At 42.2% G+C, this 18,740-nt stretch overlaps 3 protein-coding genes across 4 annotated transcripts; 2 read left to right on the top strand and 1 right to left on the bottom strand.

Annotated features, from left to right (window-relative positions):
- Window positions 1-959: 959 nt before the first annotated feature.
- LOC124299878 (ATPase family protein 2 homolog) lies at window positions 960-3,894 on the bottom strand. The gene is made up of 5 exons (XM_046753290.1): window positions 3,636-3,894; window positions 3,343-3,528; window positions 1,821-3,259; window positions 1,471-1,734; window positions 960-1,310 (listed from the first exon to the last, which is right to left on the bottom strand). The coding sequence occupies exons 1-5, from the start codon at window positions 3,817-3,819 to the stop codon at window positions 984-986; spliced, it is 2,400 nt and encodes a 799-aa protein (XP_046609246.1). The 5' UTR covers window positions 3,820-3,894; the 3' UTR covers window positions 960-983.
- A 1,804-nt stretch (window positions 3,895-5,698) lies between these two features.
- LOC124299881 (uncharacterized) lies at window positions 5,699-13,655 on the top strand. 2 transcript variants are annotated; one of them, XM_046753294.1, is made up of 7 exons: window positions 5,699-6,138; window positions 7,171-7,308; window positions 9,335-9,438; window positions 11,933-12,203; window positions 12,282-12,424; window positions 12,591-12,745; window positions 12,841-13,655. In XM_046753294.1, exons 1-7 carry the CDS (start codon window positions 6,066-6,068, stop codon window positions 12,896-12,898), a joined length of 942 nt encoding a protein of 313 aa, XP_046609250.1. In that variant the 5' UTR covers window positions 5,699-6,065; the 3' UTR covers window positions 12,899-13,655. The 2 variants fall into 2 exon arrangements, with proteins under 2 accessions (XP_046609250.1, XP_046609251.1); XM_046753295.1 differs by lacking the exon at window positions 5,699-6,138 and adding an exon at window positions 6,862-7,004.
- Window positions 13,656-15,390: 1,735 nt separating this feature from the next.
- Window positions 15,391-18,182, top strand: LOC124299880 (bone morphogenetic protein 2-like). The gene is made up of 5 exons (XM_046753293.1): window positions 15,391-15,908; window positions 15,995-16,151; window positions 16,220-16,365; window positions 16,437-16,538; window positions 16,679-18,182. Exons 1-5 carry the CDS (start codon window positions 15,723-15,725, stop codon window positions 17,540-17,542), a joined length of 1,455 nt encoding a protein of 484 aa, XP_046609249.1. The 5' UTR covers window positions 15,391-15,722; the 3' UTR covers window positions 17,543-18,182.
- Window positions 18,183-18,740: the final 558 nt, after the last annotated feature.

Below are 18,740 nucleotides of genomic sequence, written 5' to 3'. Positions count from 1 at the left end.
GTATAACATTTTTATAATATTTAATGGCGACTGTAATTATATTTTATCTAATATTTTTTAAACTCGTCGTGTTTACAATAAATGATTTCGATTCATTTTTCGCGCGAGCCCGAATTCTGTAGCTATCAATGTGCTAATGAAATTTCTATTATTTTTTATAATTTTCTCATAATCTTATTAGTAAAATCTGTAAAGAAAAAAATTGTGTTATTAGTTACACAATATTTTTGATGTGTTCTAATACTGAAAATATTTCTTAGTATTCGAGGTATAACCCGAGGTGGTTAGCGGTGGTAGTTGGAGGTGGTTGGTGGTGGTCGAAGGTGTTTGGAAATGGTAGAATGTGATTGGAGCTGGTAGGAGTCGATAGGAGCTGGTAGGGGGTGGTAAGAGGTGACAGGGGGTGTTTGGTGGTGGTTGGAGGCGGTAGGTAGGAGGTGTTTCGAGGTAGATGGAGTTGATCGGCGGCGGTCCATGTCGTCGATAGGGGGTCGAGGAGGTCGAGGAGGAAGTGGCGGAGGGGGTCGAGGTGGACAAGGAGGATGAAGGTGGATAAAGGTGGTCGGAAGTGGTCGGTGGCGGTCGAAGGTGGTTGGCGGTGGACGGGGTCACGCGTCTTCTCACGGGGATGATCGAGGTGATCGGCCAGTAGTCTTACGTACTCACTTTGTACCGATTCAATGCCAAGCTGTCATATCGACACTACTTCGGCTGCTACGAATGTCGGTGTGAGCCCGTTAAGTAGAGTCGATAGAGCACAACCCTCCTAAGCTCCCAGGCCCACCGAGGCCCACTTGCCCGGCAAAGACTGGTCACAAAAATTTACCCAGGGGTATCCGTTCTTACATTTTTCAGCCAACAGTGAGTTGTACGTATTTGCAACCTAAGGTTATGCAAATTTCTACACACTTCGCTAAATATTCTATACGAAATACACTTGAGGTGATAAGGTTATTAAATATTCGCGGAAGATTTATATTGAGTCAGTTTTTAGTCAAATAATCTTCGTACAATTTAATTAACGAGGCAGGCGTTCTGGGTGTCACAATAGATAAGGCTGCTTTGAAATGTTCTTTGGTAATCTCAGTCGCATTCAAATTCTCCTCAAGAGCCTTCATTGCAGCTTCATGACAGATTGCCTGAACCTCTGCACCCGAATAACCCTCCGTCAAGTAGACCAGGTCATTTATGTCCACGTCAGCAGAAACCGGCATTTTACGAAGTTTAATGTCAAATATTTCTTGTCTCGTTTCGGAATCCGGCAATGGAACGTACACTATTCTGTCCAGACGTCCGGGTCGAAGCAGTGCCTAATAAAAAAAAATACATTCAATACTATGCATCATTTTTTAAACTTATCAAATAACTTTTGGTTTGATACTTTTTTTCTAATGTGCGCCTTTCATGCAAGTCATATTCATTAAGCTGAACAACACTGTACTGCAATTTTCCATTCAATCCAAGCCTCACCTTATCAATCCTGTCCGGCCTATTAGTGGCCGCTACCAGAGTGACATTACCCAACTCAGTGACACCGTCAAGCTCAGTTAATAATTGAGCCAAAACACGCTCCTGGACATTACTACCAGTACTGCTTCCAGACGCCCTTTCACCTCCAATGGCATCGATCTCATCGATGAAAATAATAGACGGCGCGACTTGTCTGGCTTTTCTGAAAACCTCTCTCACTGCCCTTTCTGACTCCCCCACCCACTTGGAAAACAATTCTGGTCCCTAAAAGAAACAGATATCTTAGTTGAAAACTATATTGGATACCAGCTGAAATGCTATTCGGCCTTAAGGAAATAAAAAATAGCTACCTTGATGTTGAGAAAATTCAGCTGACTTTCTGTGGCAAGTGCTTTGGCAATCATTGTCTTTGAACAACCAGGTGGACCGAACATGAGAACACCTCTGGGTGGGGTTATCCCCATTCTAACAAATGCTTCTGGATGCATCAAGGGCCATTCAACGGCTTGCTGTAATTTTAGTTTCAGATCTTTCTGCCCACCGATATCCGACCATTTTACGTTCGGCACTTCAACAAGAACTTCTTTCATTGCCGATGGCGAGACCATCGTTAAGGCGTAATTAAAATTCTCCATGGTCAAGATGATTTCAACATCTCGTTCATCTGAACATGTCTGAGATGTTCTCCAATGCTTTATCGCATGCATCGTCGCCCTAGAACAGAGGCTAAAGAGATCCGCTGCGACAAATCCATGCGTGACAAAAGAAATTTCACCAATGTCTGAATCACTGAGATCATTGGGAATTTTGGATAATAATTTGAGCAAAATTTCTTTGCGCATTCTTTGTGTAGGCACGGATACCTCAAACTCCTTGTCAATTCTGCCATGTCTGCGCAGAGCAGGATCCAAAGCATGCGGCTGCGAACTTGTAGCTATGACTAGAATGTCGGCATTTGAACTTTGAAGCTCATCAAACAGCGCCAACAGCGTTGACAGGACCCTCTTCTCTTGATCGCTACTGGATTTGTTTTTTTTTCCGCACATATTGTCAATGTCGTCTATGAAAATTATACTCGGAGCATTTCTTCTAGCTTCCGCAAATATTTCTCTCAACTTGACCTCTGTCTCACCTACATACTTGCTATAAATTTCTGAATTGTTTACTGTCAATATGTGTGCACCAGATTCAGCCATCACTGCTTTCGCTATCAACGATTTCCCAACCCCCAGCGTTCCATACAGTAAGATGCCCCTCGTTACGTCAAAACCTTTCATCATTTTATATTTCCCAAGGGCTAAATCAGTCGCATGTTTCACTTCCTCTATGAAATCGTCATAGCCAGCTATATCAGATGATTTCACAACGCTGCTGGTTTCAGGATCTTTTTCCTCTACCTCGCTGTTCATAATTGTCCATTTTGTTGAGTAGAGGGCTTTGTAAAATATCACCCTATCCAAACTGCTTTCGGATAAGTTCAGATCGCCAAAATGCTCCTCTAAGTTTCTGGGTACTGGCGCTGTGATCCGATTATCAGCAGTCAAATTTTCACCATTAATATCTAAAATTTTATAGATCAATTTCTTCCCATAATAAGGCACACATATTCTGTTCTCAATGGTAAATATTTTCTGTTCATGATAATTTTTTATCAATATATCCAACTCCGTCGTGACTTCCGGCAATTTTTGATTGCCAACATACTCGATACTGATTTGCGTGGCCAGACCAACATCTGATGTAAGCTTTTCGATTCTGACACGCCCTTCAAGCTTGTTCAAATCGATGGCTGAACAAAGAAAGCAAAAAATTTTCAAAAGAATAAAGGAAAAGGAAAAATTACTCAACCAGTGTACGCACTGTGAAACCTACCTTGCCTTGTCAAGCAGACGCTCGTCAGACTCTTTTCGTTGGTTGGCCATGCAATTTTGACAGATGTATTTTGTCCGACATTCAGAACAACTGGATCGCCAATAGCGATTTTACACAACTGCATAGCCGACTGAGCCACGAAAACCATGTCGTTTAACTCACGTGTAGAAATATTCTTTGGTTGTTCTAAAATGTATAATATATGGTATTAAAAGTTGAAAGTTTTTCAACATCGTCTCAGAGTCGTGAAGTTCTCTTGTCAACACAAGCATAACCTCAAATGTCTCGCTCACCTTGTGACTTGTAGACTTCGACGCTGCTGTATAATATACCATGTCGAATATAATTGTGACTCCAAGCTTTCGCACATGGTGGACAATTTTCTTCGTGGACGGTAATGTCCTTTTGGGATAAGACCGCTTCGCATTTCTCGCACGAGTACCAAAGCGCCGAGCCTTTCTTCGACTTAGGTGACATTTCGAGGTTACCATACCGGATTCACAAGTAATTCGAGCCGCATGATGAGCACAAGACGCATGACTTGAGGGCGCGTTATTTTCTTGTAGAGCGAGAGCAGCCCCTACTTAGAAGACCAATCACATTGTTAGGTATATCGGAAGGGGCTAATCAACCAACAGCAGACCTGGTTTCGTAGTTACGCCTGCGAGTAAACTATTTGGCATTGCAAAATGTAATGCAAGTTGCATTCGTGTAGGCGGAAATACCTTGTTTGAACTCCATACTATTATTGGACACAACGAACGAGATAATAAAAATTATTGTTTGCTTAAGCGTTTCAATACAATCAACACCTGTGAATTCTAATGATCCATCTGGAATAAATCGATCACGTGTAGTGAGTGCATCACTAAAATTTCTCAAGGTCTTTAATCAGAATGAGCGCATCGAAAATTGAATTACTATTCGAAATTAAAATAACTTGAATAATTGTTAGTCATTTTCATTATGTAGCTTGAACTTTTAGAATGTGAATGATACTATTATTTTTCGGTCACACATTCATCAGTGATTTTGCTACAAATTTAAAACAAACCAATCAAATATAATGCCAAAATTACGACCGAAAGGGGGTCAAGTATTTTTGACAATGAGAGTATAGAGCAATTATAGGGAACATTAATTATTCGATGCGACCTACGTCCTACGTCCTACGTATCAAAATACTGAATTCTCCATCATCAATGCATTGTTTGCAGCTGGTTGTGTTTAAATAGATGTGAGCTCACTTACACGAATACTAATTCCACTTATATGCAGGGATGCAGAATCCTTTCGTGTGATATATCGTTGTTAGACGATCATTTATTCGGAGAAGTATCAATCAATTATTATGCTTTCAACATTTTGCAGACTATGCATCCTCAAATATCACATAAGACTGATAACGAATGCTATTTTAATAAATAATTTTAACTAATTACTACCGTAATAAACTCGACTATAACTCTTCTAATGGGTATGGATACACATTCAACAATAGTAGAGATGGATAATACCATTTTTATTAGGTATCAGTTTTGTTTTTAATCTGATATTGCCCATTACAAAACGACGTTGCAACACAATCGAATTGTCAAATAATACGAGCAATGCTGGACCTTTATTTTAAGCCCTCCTTTGAGATAGTTTCAGCTAAAACCCACAGTTTGATTGTACTTCATAAACTTTCCGAATCACCAATTCACAGTAGACTGTCGCATTTTACAATTGAAATAAGTTCATTACGATGGATTGGGGCGATCAGCAATAACGCAATCGCGTTCATTGCGGTTCCAAGCATGCTCCTACCATGAGCACTGTTCAAATAATGGCATCGTGAGCCAAAAGAAGAATTACAAAGAGCTATTTATGCCCGAGAGATCGATTCCAATCGTTCGGTTAGCCACCTGCGATATCAGGAAGATAATTGACACCGTGTGATTTGTGACGTCGAATAGACATGCAGCGTTCGGGATGACTCGACTCTGTAAAGGTGTACGTACGAGCTACGTACAGTGAAATCGCATCCGGCGTCGAAGCGTTTTAAAATAAAAGCAAAACCGCGAGTCTTGAGCGCGGTCCTCCTCCAGGTTCGGCAGGTTCTTTGTGCCTCTTCGCGCATCTCTTTCACTCCTCACATCCCACCATCCTCTATCTCTTTCAATCTCCGTCTCTTCCATCAATCTGTCAGCGGCACAAACGATGAGGACCTAAGGATCTCTCCCGATCTTCTGGAGGGTGCAGAGAGGAACGGGGAGGCTGGGAGGAAGGGAGGGAGGGAGGAACGACGGGACGGCGATCCCGAAGGTAATTAAAATCTGCAAATCTCTCGGCTGACGTACGGAGGAACAAACGTTCACTGCGAGAACGGACGACGGGTGATCGAGATTAATAGACAGTCCTGTCAGCAGCGGTCTCCTCATCGCGACCAGTGACCGAGCACTGTCCAGTCTCTCCTGAGATTGCAACCTGCGTGGGCTATCGGCCATCGTAAACCGTATTGTGGATCGATAGGGCGTGTGACTGGTAGACATCTGCAAGTATTCCGTTTGCTGATCGAGTGAACGAATAATCGGGGAAAAGGGAGCTGGCCGGTGTTGGGACCAAGAGACGCACGGAATGAGATAACGGACAGGAAACCGCATCCCTGAGGCAACTTTCTAACTGAGGAACACGGAAAGATATCTACTCGCCTTCCAGATCTCAAACACGCGGTCGGACCCATGAGGAGCACGAGGGGATGGTGGATCGTCCTTGGCGGCTTCACCCTGATTTATCTTGGAAATGTTTGCTTAGGTAGGCGAGACCTTGGTGGTGGAAACACCTGCTGAGGATACATTTTTTCCTTTTACCATATACCCTAGAACCACTTAGCTCGACACGTTGGAGGCTCGTTAAAAAATTTATCAATTGGTTGAATCACTAGAAGTTACAAATATCACAATTTTCTTATTCAATTGCAACAAGAAACAAAATAATTCATCTGCCTTTCGCGTGGTCGTCAAAATTGAATATTTTAAATAATATCACCTGCTGATAAAATACTGAAACTCTTTTACGGCATCTTATTCCTCAAAACAGGTTTTCTCATCCGATGAGCGGAAATTAGTTCATGTGTCAACACTCGGAGTGAGAAATTGACTAACCCTGACTTATGATTCATTAGTTGCGATAATTGTTTCTAAGTAACGTTGATAATTAAATTCGTAGTCGCGATATGAAAAAACAATGTGCTCATTCAACTGTAGATTTATATTCTCTTAATAACCGATCGTTGACATATTATTATTCAAGGCTCATTTGTTCTGAATCCATTTTTTTGGAACCAAAAAGTACTTGTAAACCACTTTCTACTCTTAGCCCTTCTACACAACGCGTCTGTAAAATTGTCTGATACTACGTTGATTGTCTGAGTGATAAATCAGGGGAAAGGTAAAGTGTTGACTCACTGTTAAAATTCATATGATCAAACGGCAGTTCTACCCAGTTCTAACTCGCAGTTCATTCAGACAATCGAACTCAATGACGTCTTCATTGGCAACGAACGGCGAGACGAGCTCCGAGGTATTTTATTTGTTCAGACTACGGACAAAGTTATATTGGAACTGCAGCTGATTGTGAGCTATGAATTAACTAGGACTACAATAAACTGTTCGCCACTAGTAAGTCGTCTGGATTCTAATTATTTCCGCCACAATTTTCAAGCGGCAAAGTCCCGAAACGAAGAATACTGGCTAGAATCACATTTGCCTCTTGGAAGATTAAAAGCGAACTAGAATTTTAACCGTTTTCCATATTAATTTTCAATCTTTGACTTTATACTTCCAGCGAACGAGGTGGAAAACGAATCCCCTGCAGAAGAAGTAATAAGAACCACTGAGGCTAGCGAGTTGGCAAGTCAAGAGCAAGAGGAGCCGCAGCATCTCTGCTGCGTGAAACATGAAAGAATGATAGAAGTGGGCCACGGTAAGTTGAACATTTGATAGCTTTCCTCGAGTAAGAAAAAAGAAAAAAGAAGAGGGACCAACGGAAGAATAGTACCTACTCCGCGTAACAGTGAAGGAATGCAAAGACGCGTATATTATTCTATACATTTGTTTAATAAATTTCACTTGCATTGCGTAGACGAAACATACACATGCACCTTATAAAACATATTATACATGCAATCACTCCCGAGAACGTTTAAGCAATTGAAACTCGCGTGAAAATAGGGGGCAGACACAGACGGACCTTCCGGCTGATGTGCAGCATTAATACACAGTGATTCAAAGGCAATCAACGATGGGCAAAGCTGATTTGACGAATTGCAATATTGCAACGCTCTATAATGATTTTTGCACTTTGTCGTAAGGTAACAGCTGCCTTGGTGAAAATGATTTCAACGATTTTCTAAGAATCATTAGGAAAATTGAAATATTTCGTGAAAGTTTGTAAAAAAAATTTTTTTTAAATGTGCATAATTTCTCGTAAAAACATTTAGATTTGCATGAAAATTTGTACTTTTTCTGTAAAAAATCTCCAAACTAGTACAGATTTTAAATCTAATAGGTCACTTGGGGTGAATTTCATCCCAAACATGTTTTAAAGAAAGACATTTTTCTTCGACATTTTTGCCACTTTCTGTAACTTTACCGATGTTTTACAATACTTAAACAATCAATTTTAGTTAGGAAAGCTGAGAATTTTTTCAACAATCCATAAACAATACCTAAATATTTTTTTTACATTTTTAGAACTCATTTTTGAAGCACAATATCACGTTTGGGGTCAATTTCACCCCGTGTGGCCGTTACGCGAATCTACTGAGATGTGACCTACTATAGGGTCAAAGAAAATTAACCATTCTTCGCGAAAAATCATCGAGTCTTCCAATTTCCGTAAAAATTCGCAGTAGTAGAAACTTTCACCAGGGTGTCGTGTACGGCAAGAAGCGATAAAAAATGCAACCTGGACATTGCGGATCGCGTCGATGCCTCGTGGATGGCGGAGGTTCGCGTGAATCACGTGCACGTTTTTTGTAACCGCCCACCCTAGCGCCTAGTGGCCGCCGATGCAGCCGCTCATCCGTACCAAAAATAGCAGTCACATTACCGACACGATGATCCCCGTCCGCGTGATCACGGCATCTAATTTAACGCGAGTCACAACTCAAATTTGTTTTCTGCAGAACCATCAACAGGCGCCGCCGATCGTATACATAGGTATACACGTCTATAAAAGTCTTTCGCATCTCTCGTAAAACGGTTGAATAACCAAACTCCGATTAAATTCAGTCCTGGCAAAAAGCTGCATGCACATCAGAAGAGGATCACATGAGGCATTCCATACGCCAATTTTACTGGCGGTACAGTTATACGATGTGTTAATAAAAATATTCGTTAATTAGCTAATATCACTTTCGACGAAAATCAAACCCAGACAGTAAAAAACATTAAACTCGTCATTGTGACGGTTCTAACAAGGAAGGTATCCCAGGTAGATCTCTCAGATTCGATTTCTTTTGTAATATGTTATAGTAGGCTAAAAACTGAGCGAGACGTATTTTTTTTTTTTTTGAAATGCCATTAAACACTTGAAGGGGGTGAAACCACCCTCCAAAGTAAGGCATGTCAAGCGGCGATTTGGCAGTCTTTTCTTTTTTATTTCAATTGAAAAAATTACATATCTCACTTCTCGTTATGAGAAAAATTTTCCAGTTGGATTGGTTAAAAAATATTATGTTCTTGTGGGTGACACTGCCAAATCACGACTTGTCGGGCCTTACTTTGGAGGGTGGTTTCATCCCCTTAAAGTGTTTAATGGCGGATAAAAAAAGATGATAAGATTCTGCTTAATTTTTAGTCTACTATAACATATTGCAAAAGAAATAAAATCGGAGAGACGGACCTGCGATACCTTTCTTGTAAATTTTGTGCTGCGTGAGTCCTTACTCGTGCGAATCGCTCGAGATAAAATTTTTGTAATCCTCCAATCAAATGTCTGCCCACAGGTATGTCCGATCAAATGATTCAGGTCGACGTCGGTCACTGCCGCAGGCTTTGCCCCCGCCACGTTGTGAACGACCCAGGGGACCCCGGTCGACCCGCGATTCAGGTAAACAACAAACAAATTCTTGCGTTACTTGTGATATTTCTGTGTACTTTTAGTGACTGGATAGCGGCATTCGTTTCTCTACCTGCCCTTTTCTTTTCTCTTTATGCACAGCTGATTTAGCGCGCATATCGAGTTGCAAATATCTTTTGTATGCAGATGATTTAATTATAATATGTATATTGATCTTGATATCCGTAAGAAGTAAATCAATATGTTGATATGGTGAATAATGAAATTGCTAAAATTGTTAATTGGCGTAAACTTAATTGTCTCGAACTAAATGCTTCTGACAATGAGATACAAGCAATTATACTTGACAGTAGATTGAAAATTTATGGTGGCGATTGTAAGTTGGCTCCAAGCATTATTGTAAATAATTGTGACATTCCTTACGCTAATTCAGTCAAGTATCTCGGAGTAACAATTGATAATACTTTATCACGGGATAATCAGGTGACGCATTTATGTAATCGTACTATGAAAAACTTGGCCCGATTCAAAAATTAATAATGAAATATGTGATGAGCAATTGAGGATTAAGTTGATGACAGCCCTCATTTTTCCAATATTTGATTATTGCAGCGAAGCTTTTACAAATATTAATATTATACTGACAAGTTATTGAATCTTGAAAAGTATAGACGGTATCTTGTACATCCAGGTAAGCTTACACTATACTGCAGTTTCCATAAAGCAAGATCAGTGGCGAAAGAATGCGGGTCCCAGCCGGACTTGCACGAGCTCTTGAGTCATCGCCAAAAGGATATACTTATGTACGTATGTACGCACGTTAATACATACGTATGTATACGTATAAAACGGAGGATGGGAAAGATGCGAAAGATGCGTACTGCACAAAAACGAGCCGGGCTACCTTTCTCAGCTGGACTCGATCCTCCCAAGTATTTCACCCTCGTCGACGACGATCCTCTTCGTCGGAGGGATTGAAATTCGCCTCAGGAATTTCATCACGCGATCCACGCTTTGTCCTGCAGTAAAAAACTTTCAAGATGTCTTCTCGTTATACGTATAGGTATACCTATACTTATACCGCGGACGTGGTATCCGCAGGTATTTCTCCGAAATTTGTCCCGAAAAAAATTATCCACTGCCACGATGTGCAACTCTTCGAACCATCCGCAACGCAGTCTTCCCGTGGTGTTTCACAAAGTGTCGATTTCACCATTATTAACAACGAGTCCAGTGACTCGGGTGCATGCAGATGCAAACTGTCATCTCCTCGATTCGCTCTTTCACGGTCCTTCGAGTTCATCCGATCAATGCAGATTTCGAAGTATGAAATTGCACAGAAAAATGAGTCTTGGGATACGTCGAGTCGTATGGGTGTTGGAAATTTTAGATTGTTGTTACCTCTTTCAGATCACTGCCCGTTGCTGAAAATCCGCATTCTGGCAGTGATATCGAAAGTAATTCGATGTGGCGACTTTTAAATTTTTTTAAAAATATGATTAAAGAATAATTTTACTCAAATTCAGGGTATATGAAGGAACAATATTTGATCGATATTTCGTAAAATTTTTATCCTGAAATTTAGAAAATTCAGACGTTCAGAAATGGTTTGCGGGGCTCAGAATTTTCGCGGTGGATACGGTAAATGAAGCTGGCTTTATACGAAATGAAAAAACCAAATATTTTCTGTTAGTAGGTGAGTGTAGCTAGCGACTGAACGAAGGATTTTTATAAAAATTGAAACTTGAATTTTTAGCAGAGTTTTATGTAAAAAAGTACGATCTTCGGTACAATTTACGCCTTGTAAAATAATTTTTGATCGAAAAAAGAAATCCTTCGCTCAATCACTACCTACCTACACTCACCTACTAACAAAAAATATTTGGTTTTTTGATTTCAGATAAAGCTAGCATGAGTTATCGTGTCCACCGCGACGATACTGGTTCTCCAAAAACCAGTTCTAAACGACTGAATTTTCAAAATTTTGAATGAAAATTTTACGAAATATCGTTCAAATATTATTCTTTCGTATGCTTTTTTTTAACCTTCGAGACCCACGTAACCCGTCGTAAAATCAACGAGTGACCGTTGTGTTCCTTTTATCGAAAGAGCAACGAGCCAATCGAACCCGTTCGTGGAGCGAAATGGGATGAGATAAGGACGAGACGGTGCCGAGTCGGGAGGGAGAGATCCTGCAGGAGAGATATCCCGATGTTTACGAAGGCTATTTTGGTCACGTGATGCAATCGCGTCGAAGCGTCGTGGCGCCCACGCCTTGAACGCGGATCAGAACTGCACGCGGCGTTCTGTTTCGCGTCCTTGGAAGGTCGGATCACCGGGGGTCAGCGATCCGACGCGGGGGCGACAACATGACACTAAACTTAGCATCGGGCAAGATATACCCCAAGAGATATCGCCCGTAACTCTGCCGACCTCCTTCTCGGGTTCAAAAAAGCTCGAGACTTCGGGGGATTCCTGGATTACATCGCACTCCGATCTGTGAGAAATCATTGTTGTCTTCCAGAGATGTCCCATCGATTGGCACTGCCGACCGAACGCTGCAAGGCTTGAGAGGGTCTCCACGCTTCAGGGGGTCCGCATCATCGAAGCCCTCGATTCCTGCGATTGTACACCAAAGCAATCCTGCACCAGAGAACCTTACAATTACGTTGTTTATCCTGGAACTCCCCATCAAGCTAACATGGACGTTGGTATGTGCATGGGACGCTGTTCGGGCAGGGGATTTGGGTGCAAACCTTTGAGAAACAGAACGATAAGTATCGTCGGTCCCAACGGTAAGTCGAATTTAACAGTCTCTCCATAAGATCACGTCAAGTTCTCACGGATCCGTGTCAGCTTACAATTATTTTCAGGTGACGAAGTTCATCAAGTGATCGAAGCCTGTGGATGCAGCGGTGATTGCTACAGGATGACTCACATCGAGACCGTCTTGGACTTCAGCGAGATCGAAATAAGAAACGGCACAAACTCTGCGGAGGTCAAGCCTCTCGTTAGGGTGAGAATTTGGACCTTTTGTCTACACGCACTGTTGCAATGTCCGTGATACCGCTTCAAATCACTTCGGAACCCTAAAGAGGACTTTTGAAAGGACTGAATATTCTTTTCGCTGGTATGCTTTCGCGTTTCCGGACTTTGATAAATCGTTTCCGATCATTTAACAGGCTATCGACGTCGGTCAGTGCGTCGGTGCTTGCGCAGGGAAGGAGACGGAGACGTGTATGCTCCGGGACAAGAAAGACCCGTCCAGGTGTCTCGCCGGTCTATATTCAAAGCAGCATTCTTGCACTCCGGCCAGATTTAAAATCCACGAGTATAGGTGAAGTATTCCCGCCATGTCATATGTCAGATATTTTTACTTTCGCCAAGCAAACCTTCGTAGTCCAATGCAGATTTTTCTTTTTATCTACCTAGATCTCGGAGAGGCGGAATGAGAGAAATAATCGCTATCACACAGTGTGCTTGTGTCTAAATATATTATCGCTTCTTCTTCGTCGTTAAGTCGCGACTATGACGTCACTTCGGAAATAATTCAAGACCAACTTCAAGTCTGCACAAAGATGTGACGAAAAGAAATTTCCGATTGGGGAAACGTAGGGCGAGACTGGCCAACCTAAAACAAAATTACCAACTATCATTTCCGGCAAAGATGAATGAAACAAAGTGATTCCAAAGCGTCTCGGATGAAAATCAGGAAAAATCGTACAGTCATTCGTACTTATGATGTAATTTTTGCGTTTAGTTTAAATTTAATTAGCTGATTTGTTAGTCACGCCTATAGTCGCCAAAATTTTTCGGCTTCTTCTTTGGTGCACATTATTTGTAATTGAACAAATTTTTTGGATAGCCGATTCAGTCCCACTCTTCCGGTTCTTATCGATTTCGCCGGAGTCACGTGGCGTATACAGTTTTGTCTTTCTCGCCGTGACAGGGAACAAATTTTTTAGACATCCAGTTCTGCCTCACCCTCCCCTACTTTTTATAGCGAATAACAAACTTAGTACTAAAGCACCTGCCGGTATACAAGTTTTCGAAATTTTCATTGCCACTGATCTTTGGGCGCCACATATTATCATATGTGTATACAAAAACATTCTTTGTTTTATCATCGTCATCAAGAAGCGTGAGATATTATCTGGTAATTATTATCTTATAGTTGGTATTCTACGCAGACACTGCACGCTTGCATTATGTGTATCAGTTTTGAATAATAAATTTCTAAATTTTTATATCGTATTATATTATCCTTTCCCCTAAAAGAAAAACAAGCGACTCTTGCATCAATATACGATTTGATGCTGATCGTCAGAGAACGCGACCTTGCATTCGAACCAATAATTTGAACTTCGTTCAAGGAGTGACACACAAATGAAATTCCCTATGAATTCAAAATATCCATATAAGTTCCTAGTCAATCAGCACGGCGAGCAAATAGTTCCGCAATGAATATTGACGTATATACGTCTAATAAAGTTCGCGTAGGGTGTAATTATGACGCAGTTGGACAATCTGTTCGAATATATGTAGGTATAATTGAAATATAAATTGTAGACGATCCATTGCACGGGTATCTGCCAATTCCCCTAAGTAAACGATATTATCATTCGACTCGCTTTGTTACCCGAAAGGAAGTGATAAACTAACCAATTGAGATCAGCCTCACGACGTGGGCGTAAAATATTACAGGATTGAAACGCACATTGCTGGTTATAGTAGGTGGCTACTGGTAGGCACGGTAGATTTTTCACTGCGAAATTTTGCGAATATCAAATTCCTCTTTTTTTTTTTGCCGCTATCGTTGGTCAGCCAATTTGCAATTCGATATTAGAAACCCTAATCGTACCCATTACTTCCTACGGTTACTCCAGGAAATTGGACGTTTATGGTATCGGAACATTTCACGATTACGAGCATAACGGTTATATTAAACTACCGGGGATTCCCTGAAAGCGTGATGAAAATAGGAGAAAAAATTTTATACCGCGAGGGCGGGGATCGTAAATAACAACGTTCCACATATCTTGCCGCCTACTAATCCCGAGAATTTAGGAACATGGAGTTTTTAATAGCCGCCATGTTATCCGGATCTTCTGACTCGTAATGGGCGTCGATCTGGACTCTGGATTCTGGTGGCGTTCGGGGGCGTCCCGGGGCGCCAGAAAAGCACCTCTTTCGCACTCGGTTGCCCGAATTAGATCCGATTCGATATGCCAAGAAAGCATCATTGCGTGTTGTCCTCTCGATTCTATGCTACGAGTTGCGTACAGTTTTTCATTCCAACTTACCGCCCTGACAGCGACAAAAAGAATTGTCTGTTTATACCGATGACGTAGAACAGGTGCGAAGAGCAATTTATTCAAAAAATATTCGAATTTGATTAACAATAATGATCGTGAAAATATCGATGCCTGCATGATTAGTTTAAAGATCTATCGGCTATACATTCTCAAACAAAAGTGAGTCTGGTCGACAATATAGATGACTCTGTGATAAGATAAAAATCATATGTTTTCAATAAACAATGTTTTGTTTGAACAATTTATTGCTAACTTTCGGGCACTATTGTTGTTGTTCGAAAGTAATTTTTTCATCGTCTTGTGGTTGACTTGTCTTCGATTTTTATCTCGTTATAAAGTTCATCGATACTTTCGACGAGAATCACTTGTTGTTGAGAATGTATAGCGAGTTACGCATCCTTAATTAAGGATACGCGGACACACTTCGGGTGTGAGACGGCTAATTTGCGGATGATCGTAGTAGAGGGATTCGCCCCCGCGATTATAAGCACAAACTGGGGATTTGTGTCCAAAAATAAGCAGAGACATCCGCGAGTTTGGGTTACGAGTGCGATGCAAATGCCGCTTATGTAGTGAAGGTCGGATGAGACGAAGGCGGGAACGCCGTGACAAATCTGAGGTGAGGAGCGGCGAGGTGCGGCGAGGCAAGACAACGGAGGCAGTCGAGGATAAAGGTGTCTCCGGAGCGGGAGCCCTCCCATATGCCATTTAGCATCTCTGCTCATAAGCTTGGACCATTTCGGTGGGAGTTTGTCGCTCGCTGGTGTGCCTTTCCTCCGTTTCGGCCGCACACGGAAACGCGAAACGCGGTTGTCCGGTTCCTCCGAGTCACCGCCGCGCTTGGAACGGGCGTAAAGTGTCGCGGATCGGGAAGTGATTGAGGAAGAAGACGCTGGTCGTTTATTATTGTGATAAAGGACAGGCGCTGATTGAAAACTTATAGTTATACACCGGCGAGTACCACTGACCGCACTACGGACGCTAATTCGAGTAACGGAGATGTTGAGACGAAGGATCTTCCTTTTGCTGCTCTTATTTGCCGACGTGTTTGCCTACCCCACGGAAATACCGGATGCGGGAAGCGGATTTTTCGATCCGGAATTCGGTCTTACGTTTTCCGGCGATCCTCTGGATGAAGAAACTCAAGACTCGCAGCGGGAAGCGGCCTTGACGAAGCTGCAACAGGTCAGTGATTAGATTTGAAAATGACTTTGGTCACTCGATGCACCTCTCATCCCGCATTTTCACGTACCTACCTTATTATTGCACAGATGTTCGGCATACCCGAACCGAGCGATAGGTCTGGCCGGCACAAAATACCACCTCAGTTTATGTTGGAACTCTACAACACGATCGCCGATCCCAGCGGTGTTACACGTGGCAAGAACCCCTACAACGCCAAGGTGGTGCGCAGTTTCATTGAACGAGGTAATTAGGCTGACGGTCGTCGCGTCTCGTCGTGACGAATAACAAGTCCGAATTATTTCATCCCACAGATAGTTCCATGTCGCATTATTATCTGTTCAATATTTCCGGACTGGAAACGAACGAGTCCGTTCTAGAGGCGGAACTTCATCTGTACCGGAAGAGAACCCCGCTCAAAGCTATGCATCCGGCGATTCTTTCCTCTCCGTACTACCTCGTGAGTGTTTAGTTGACGTATCATAAGCTCTGTCTTGATCGAAGCGACTGACGTTTTTATTCCTCCTCCAGATCCGAGTCTACCAAGTCCTGGATGAACACCAGCTAGACACTCCGGACTTGCACAAGCTCTTGAACGTTCATTACGTCGGAGCGCACGCGTCTGGGTGGCAGGTGATTAATTTTTTCAACCTTCGATACGAGTCCTTGTAACATATATTCGAAATGTAACTTATTGGGTACGACGTGACACTCGCAGAGCTTTACACAGCTTGCAAAGTCGATTGATCGAAGGGCGTGATTGAATGTTGAAGGTGTTCAACGTTAAGCAGGCGGTTCTTTCGTGGCTGTCGGGAGCCCCGAACCTCGGACTCTTGGTGACAGCGTCAAACCTCTTCGGCGACGATGCTGCGGTTAATTTCTGCCGAAGGAACGACTACCACCACAGTAAGCAGCCGATCTTGGTGCTCTTCGACGACGACGGTAAGGAGGCGTCAACGGGGGAGAACATAACTCCGCACTATTACAACTACTCAAATAACCTCGAGGAAGAGACGTCCGAAGAGGCAGATGCCGCCTACAAGGACCGCAAGGCTAGCCTCGAGGAGGAAGAATCGGAGGACGAGCGAAGTCGCGGACGACGCGAAGCGTCTTCGTCGAAGAAGGGCCAGAAGTTCGTCTCGAAGACGAAGAAACTTCCGGGAGCTCTGAGCTCGATGGACATCTACGAGCGCGCGATGCACCGGAAGAGGCTCAACAGGCTGACGAACACGGCCAGAGACGCGACTTCCTCGACTTCGGACTCGACCCTGAAACGTCGTCGACCCCGTTCGGCGTCCGCAGAGTCGAATGACAATACGACCCAATGCGCGAGGCACAAACTCTACATTGATTTCGAGGAGGTCGGTTGGAACGACTACATCATCTCCCCCAAAGGGTACTCAGCTTACCACTGCAGGGGCCACTGCAACTTCCCCCTAAGCCAAGGCCAGCATCCCACGAATCACGCGACCGTCCAGAGCCTGGTTCACATGTTGAGAAACGGAAAAGACGTCGACCAGCCATGCTGCGTGCCGACGAAACTCCTAAGCATCAGTGTCCTGTACTTCGACAACTTCGATAACATCATCCTTAAACGGTACCAGGACATGGTTGCGACACGCTGCGGATGTCACTAGCGGGGAGAGGGAAAGAGTGTGAAGGGAAGAAAAATTTAATCTAAATTTTACATTTCGTGTGGTTAATATGCGGACGGAAATTTTCTCGAGTCAAATCATACATGAATTGCGGTAGATTTACCCGAGGATATTGTAATTCTTGCTATTCGTTTTGCAACTCTTTAGACTACCGGATTTGTAAATCTTGCCACAATTGATGTAGATTTAACTCCAAAAAAACGTACTTTTCATATATTCACCACAGGAGATGTAAATTATACAATATTTTACCTTCCGTGATGTCAGTTTTCTTCATTGCATATTTATTTAAATCCTCGAGTTAACGCGGGAGAGCGAATGAGTCTCGTCGACGTCAAAATGCATAGAAAGAGAAAGATGGGATCGAACCGTAAATATAGTTATATTATATTGTATATAAGAACATTCCTAGGGACATTTTACTTTGCCTATAACCGTATACGTTATTATGATATAATATGTAAAATCTCTAACGTGATATACATAAGTAATGAATATTAAATTATATTAATTATAGTTGAAACCGAAGCTGTGTACATATCGTATAATATTCTCTATCGTTATAATATCATTACTAGTTCTTATATGTAGTGATAACGCAAACGTAGGCTAAGACTGACAATAAAAAAAATATAAACCGATTAAACATCCGTCAATATAATCTACGCAACTTTATTCGTTGACCTTACACGTACCTACGTCAGTTGCAAGGAGGTATGGATCAGTATTTTCGTCTCAATTCTCAGCTCTACTTCAACTATACCATTTCCGGAATGCCGAGCAAAATACATGTTTCATAATTAACTGGCGCAAGAAGTTGGAATTTGTGATATTTATACATTTTCACGAAGCTTCCTGAACACGTTTTTGAAATTTGAACTGGCGCCATCGTGCAGCTGCAGGGTGAGATGTGAAATATTATAACACGCCTTCACCTCCTCCGCATTGCGTTGGCATTTTGTGAGAAGGATTCTTTTTCTTATTTACTTCCAAAGTGCGTGCGTTTATTTTTTCATTTATTTTTTATTCCTTTTTTTCCCCGTATCGCAATAACAACAACACGGGGAAGTTAACACCTTTGGAATCTCGTGGATTGGTCGGCATTCCGCGACCGAATATCTTTATCCCAGTGGCGCCTGCCCCTCTTAAATTGTTTTGCACGCGTTTCGATCCTATAGGT

The sequence above is a fragment of the Neodiprion virginianus genome, chromosome 3 (assembly GCF_021901495.1).
Source record: "Neodiprion virginianus isolate iyNeoVirg1 chromosome 3, iyNeoVirg1.1, whole genome shotgun sequence".
Classification (NCBI taxonomy): domain Eukaryota; kingdom Metazoa; phylum Arthropoda; class Insecta; order Hymenoptera; family Diprionidae; genus Neodiprion; species Neodiprion virginianus.
The sequence above is the reverse complement of the archived record's forward strand: the minus strand, read 5'-3'. Positions and strand labels throughout refer to the sequence as shown.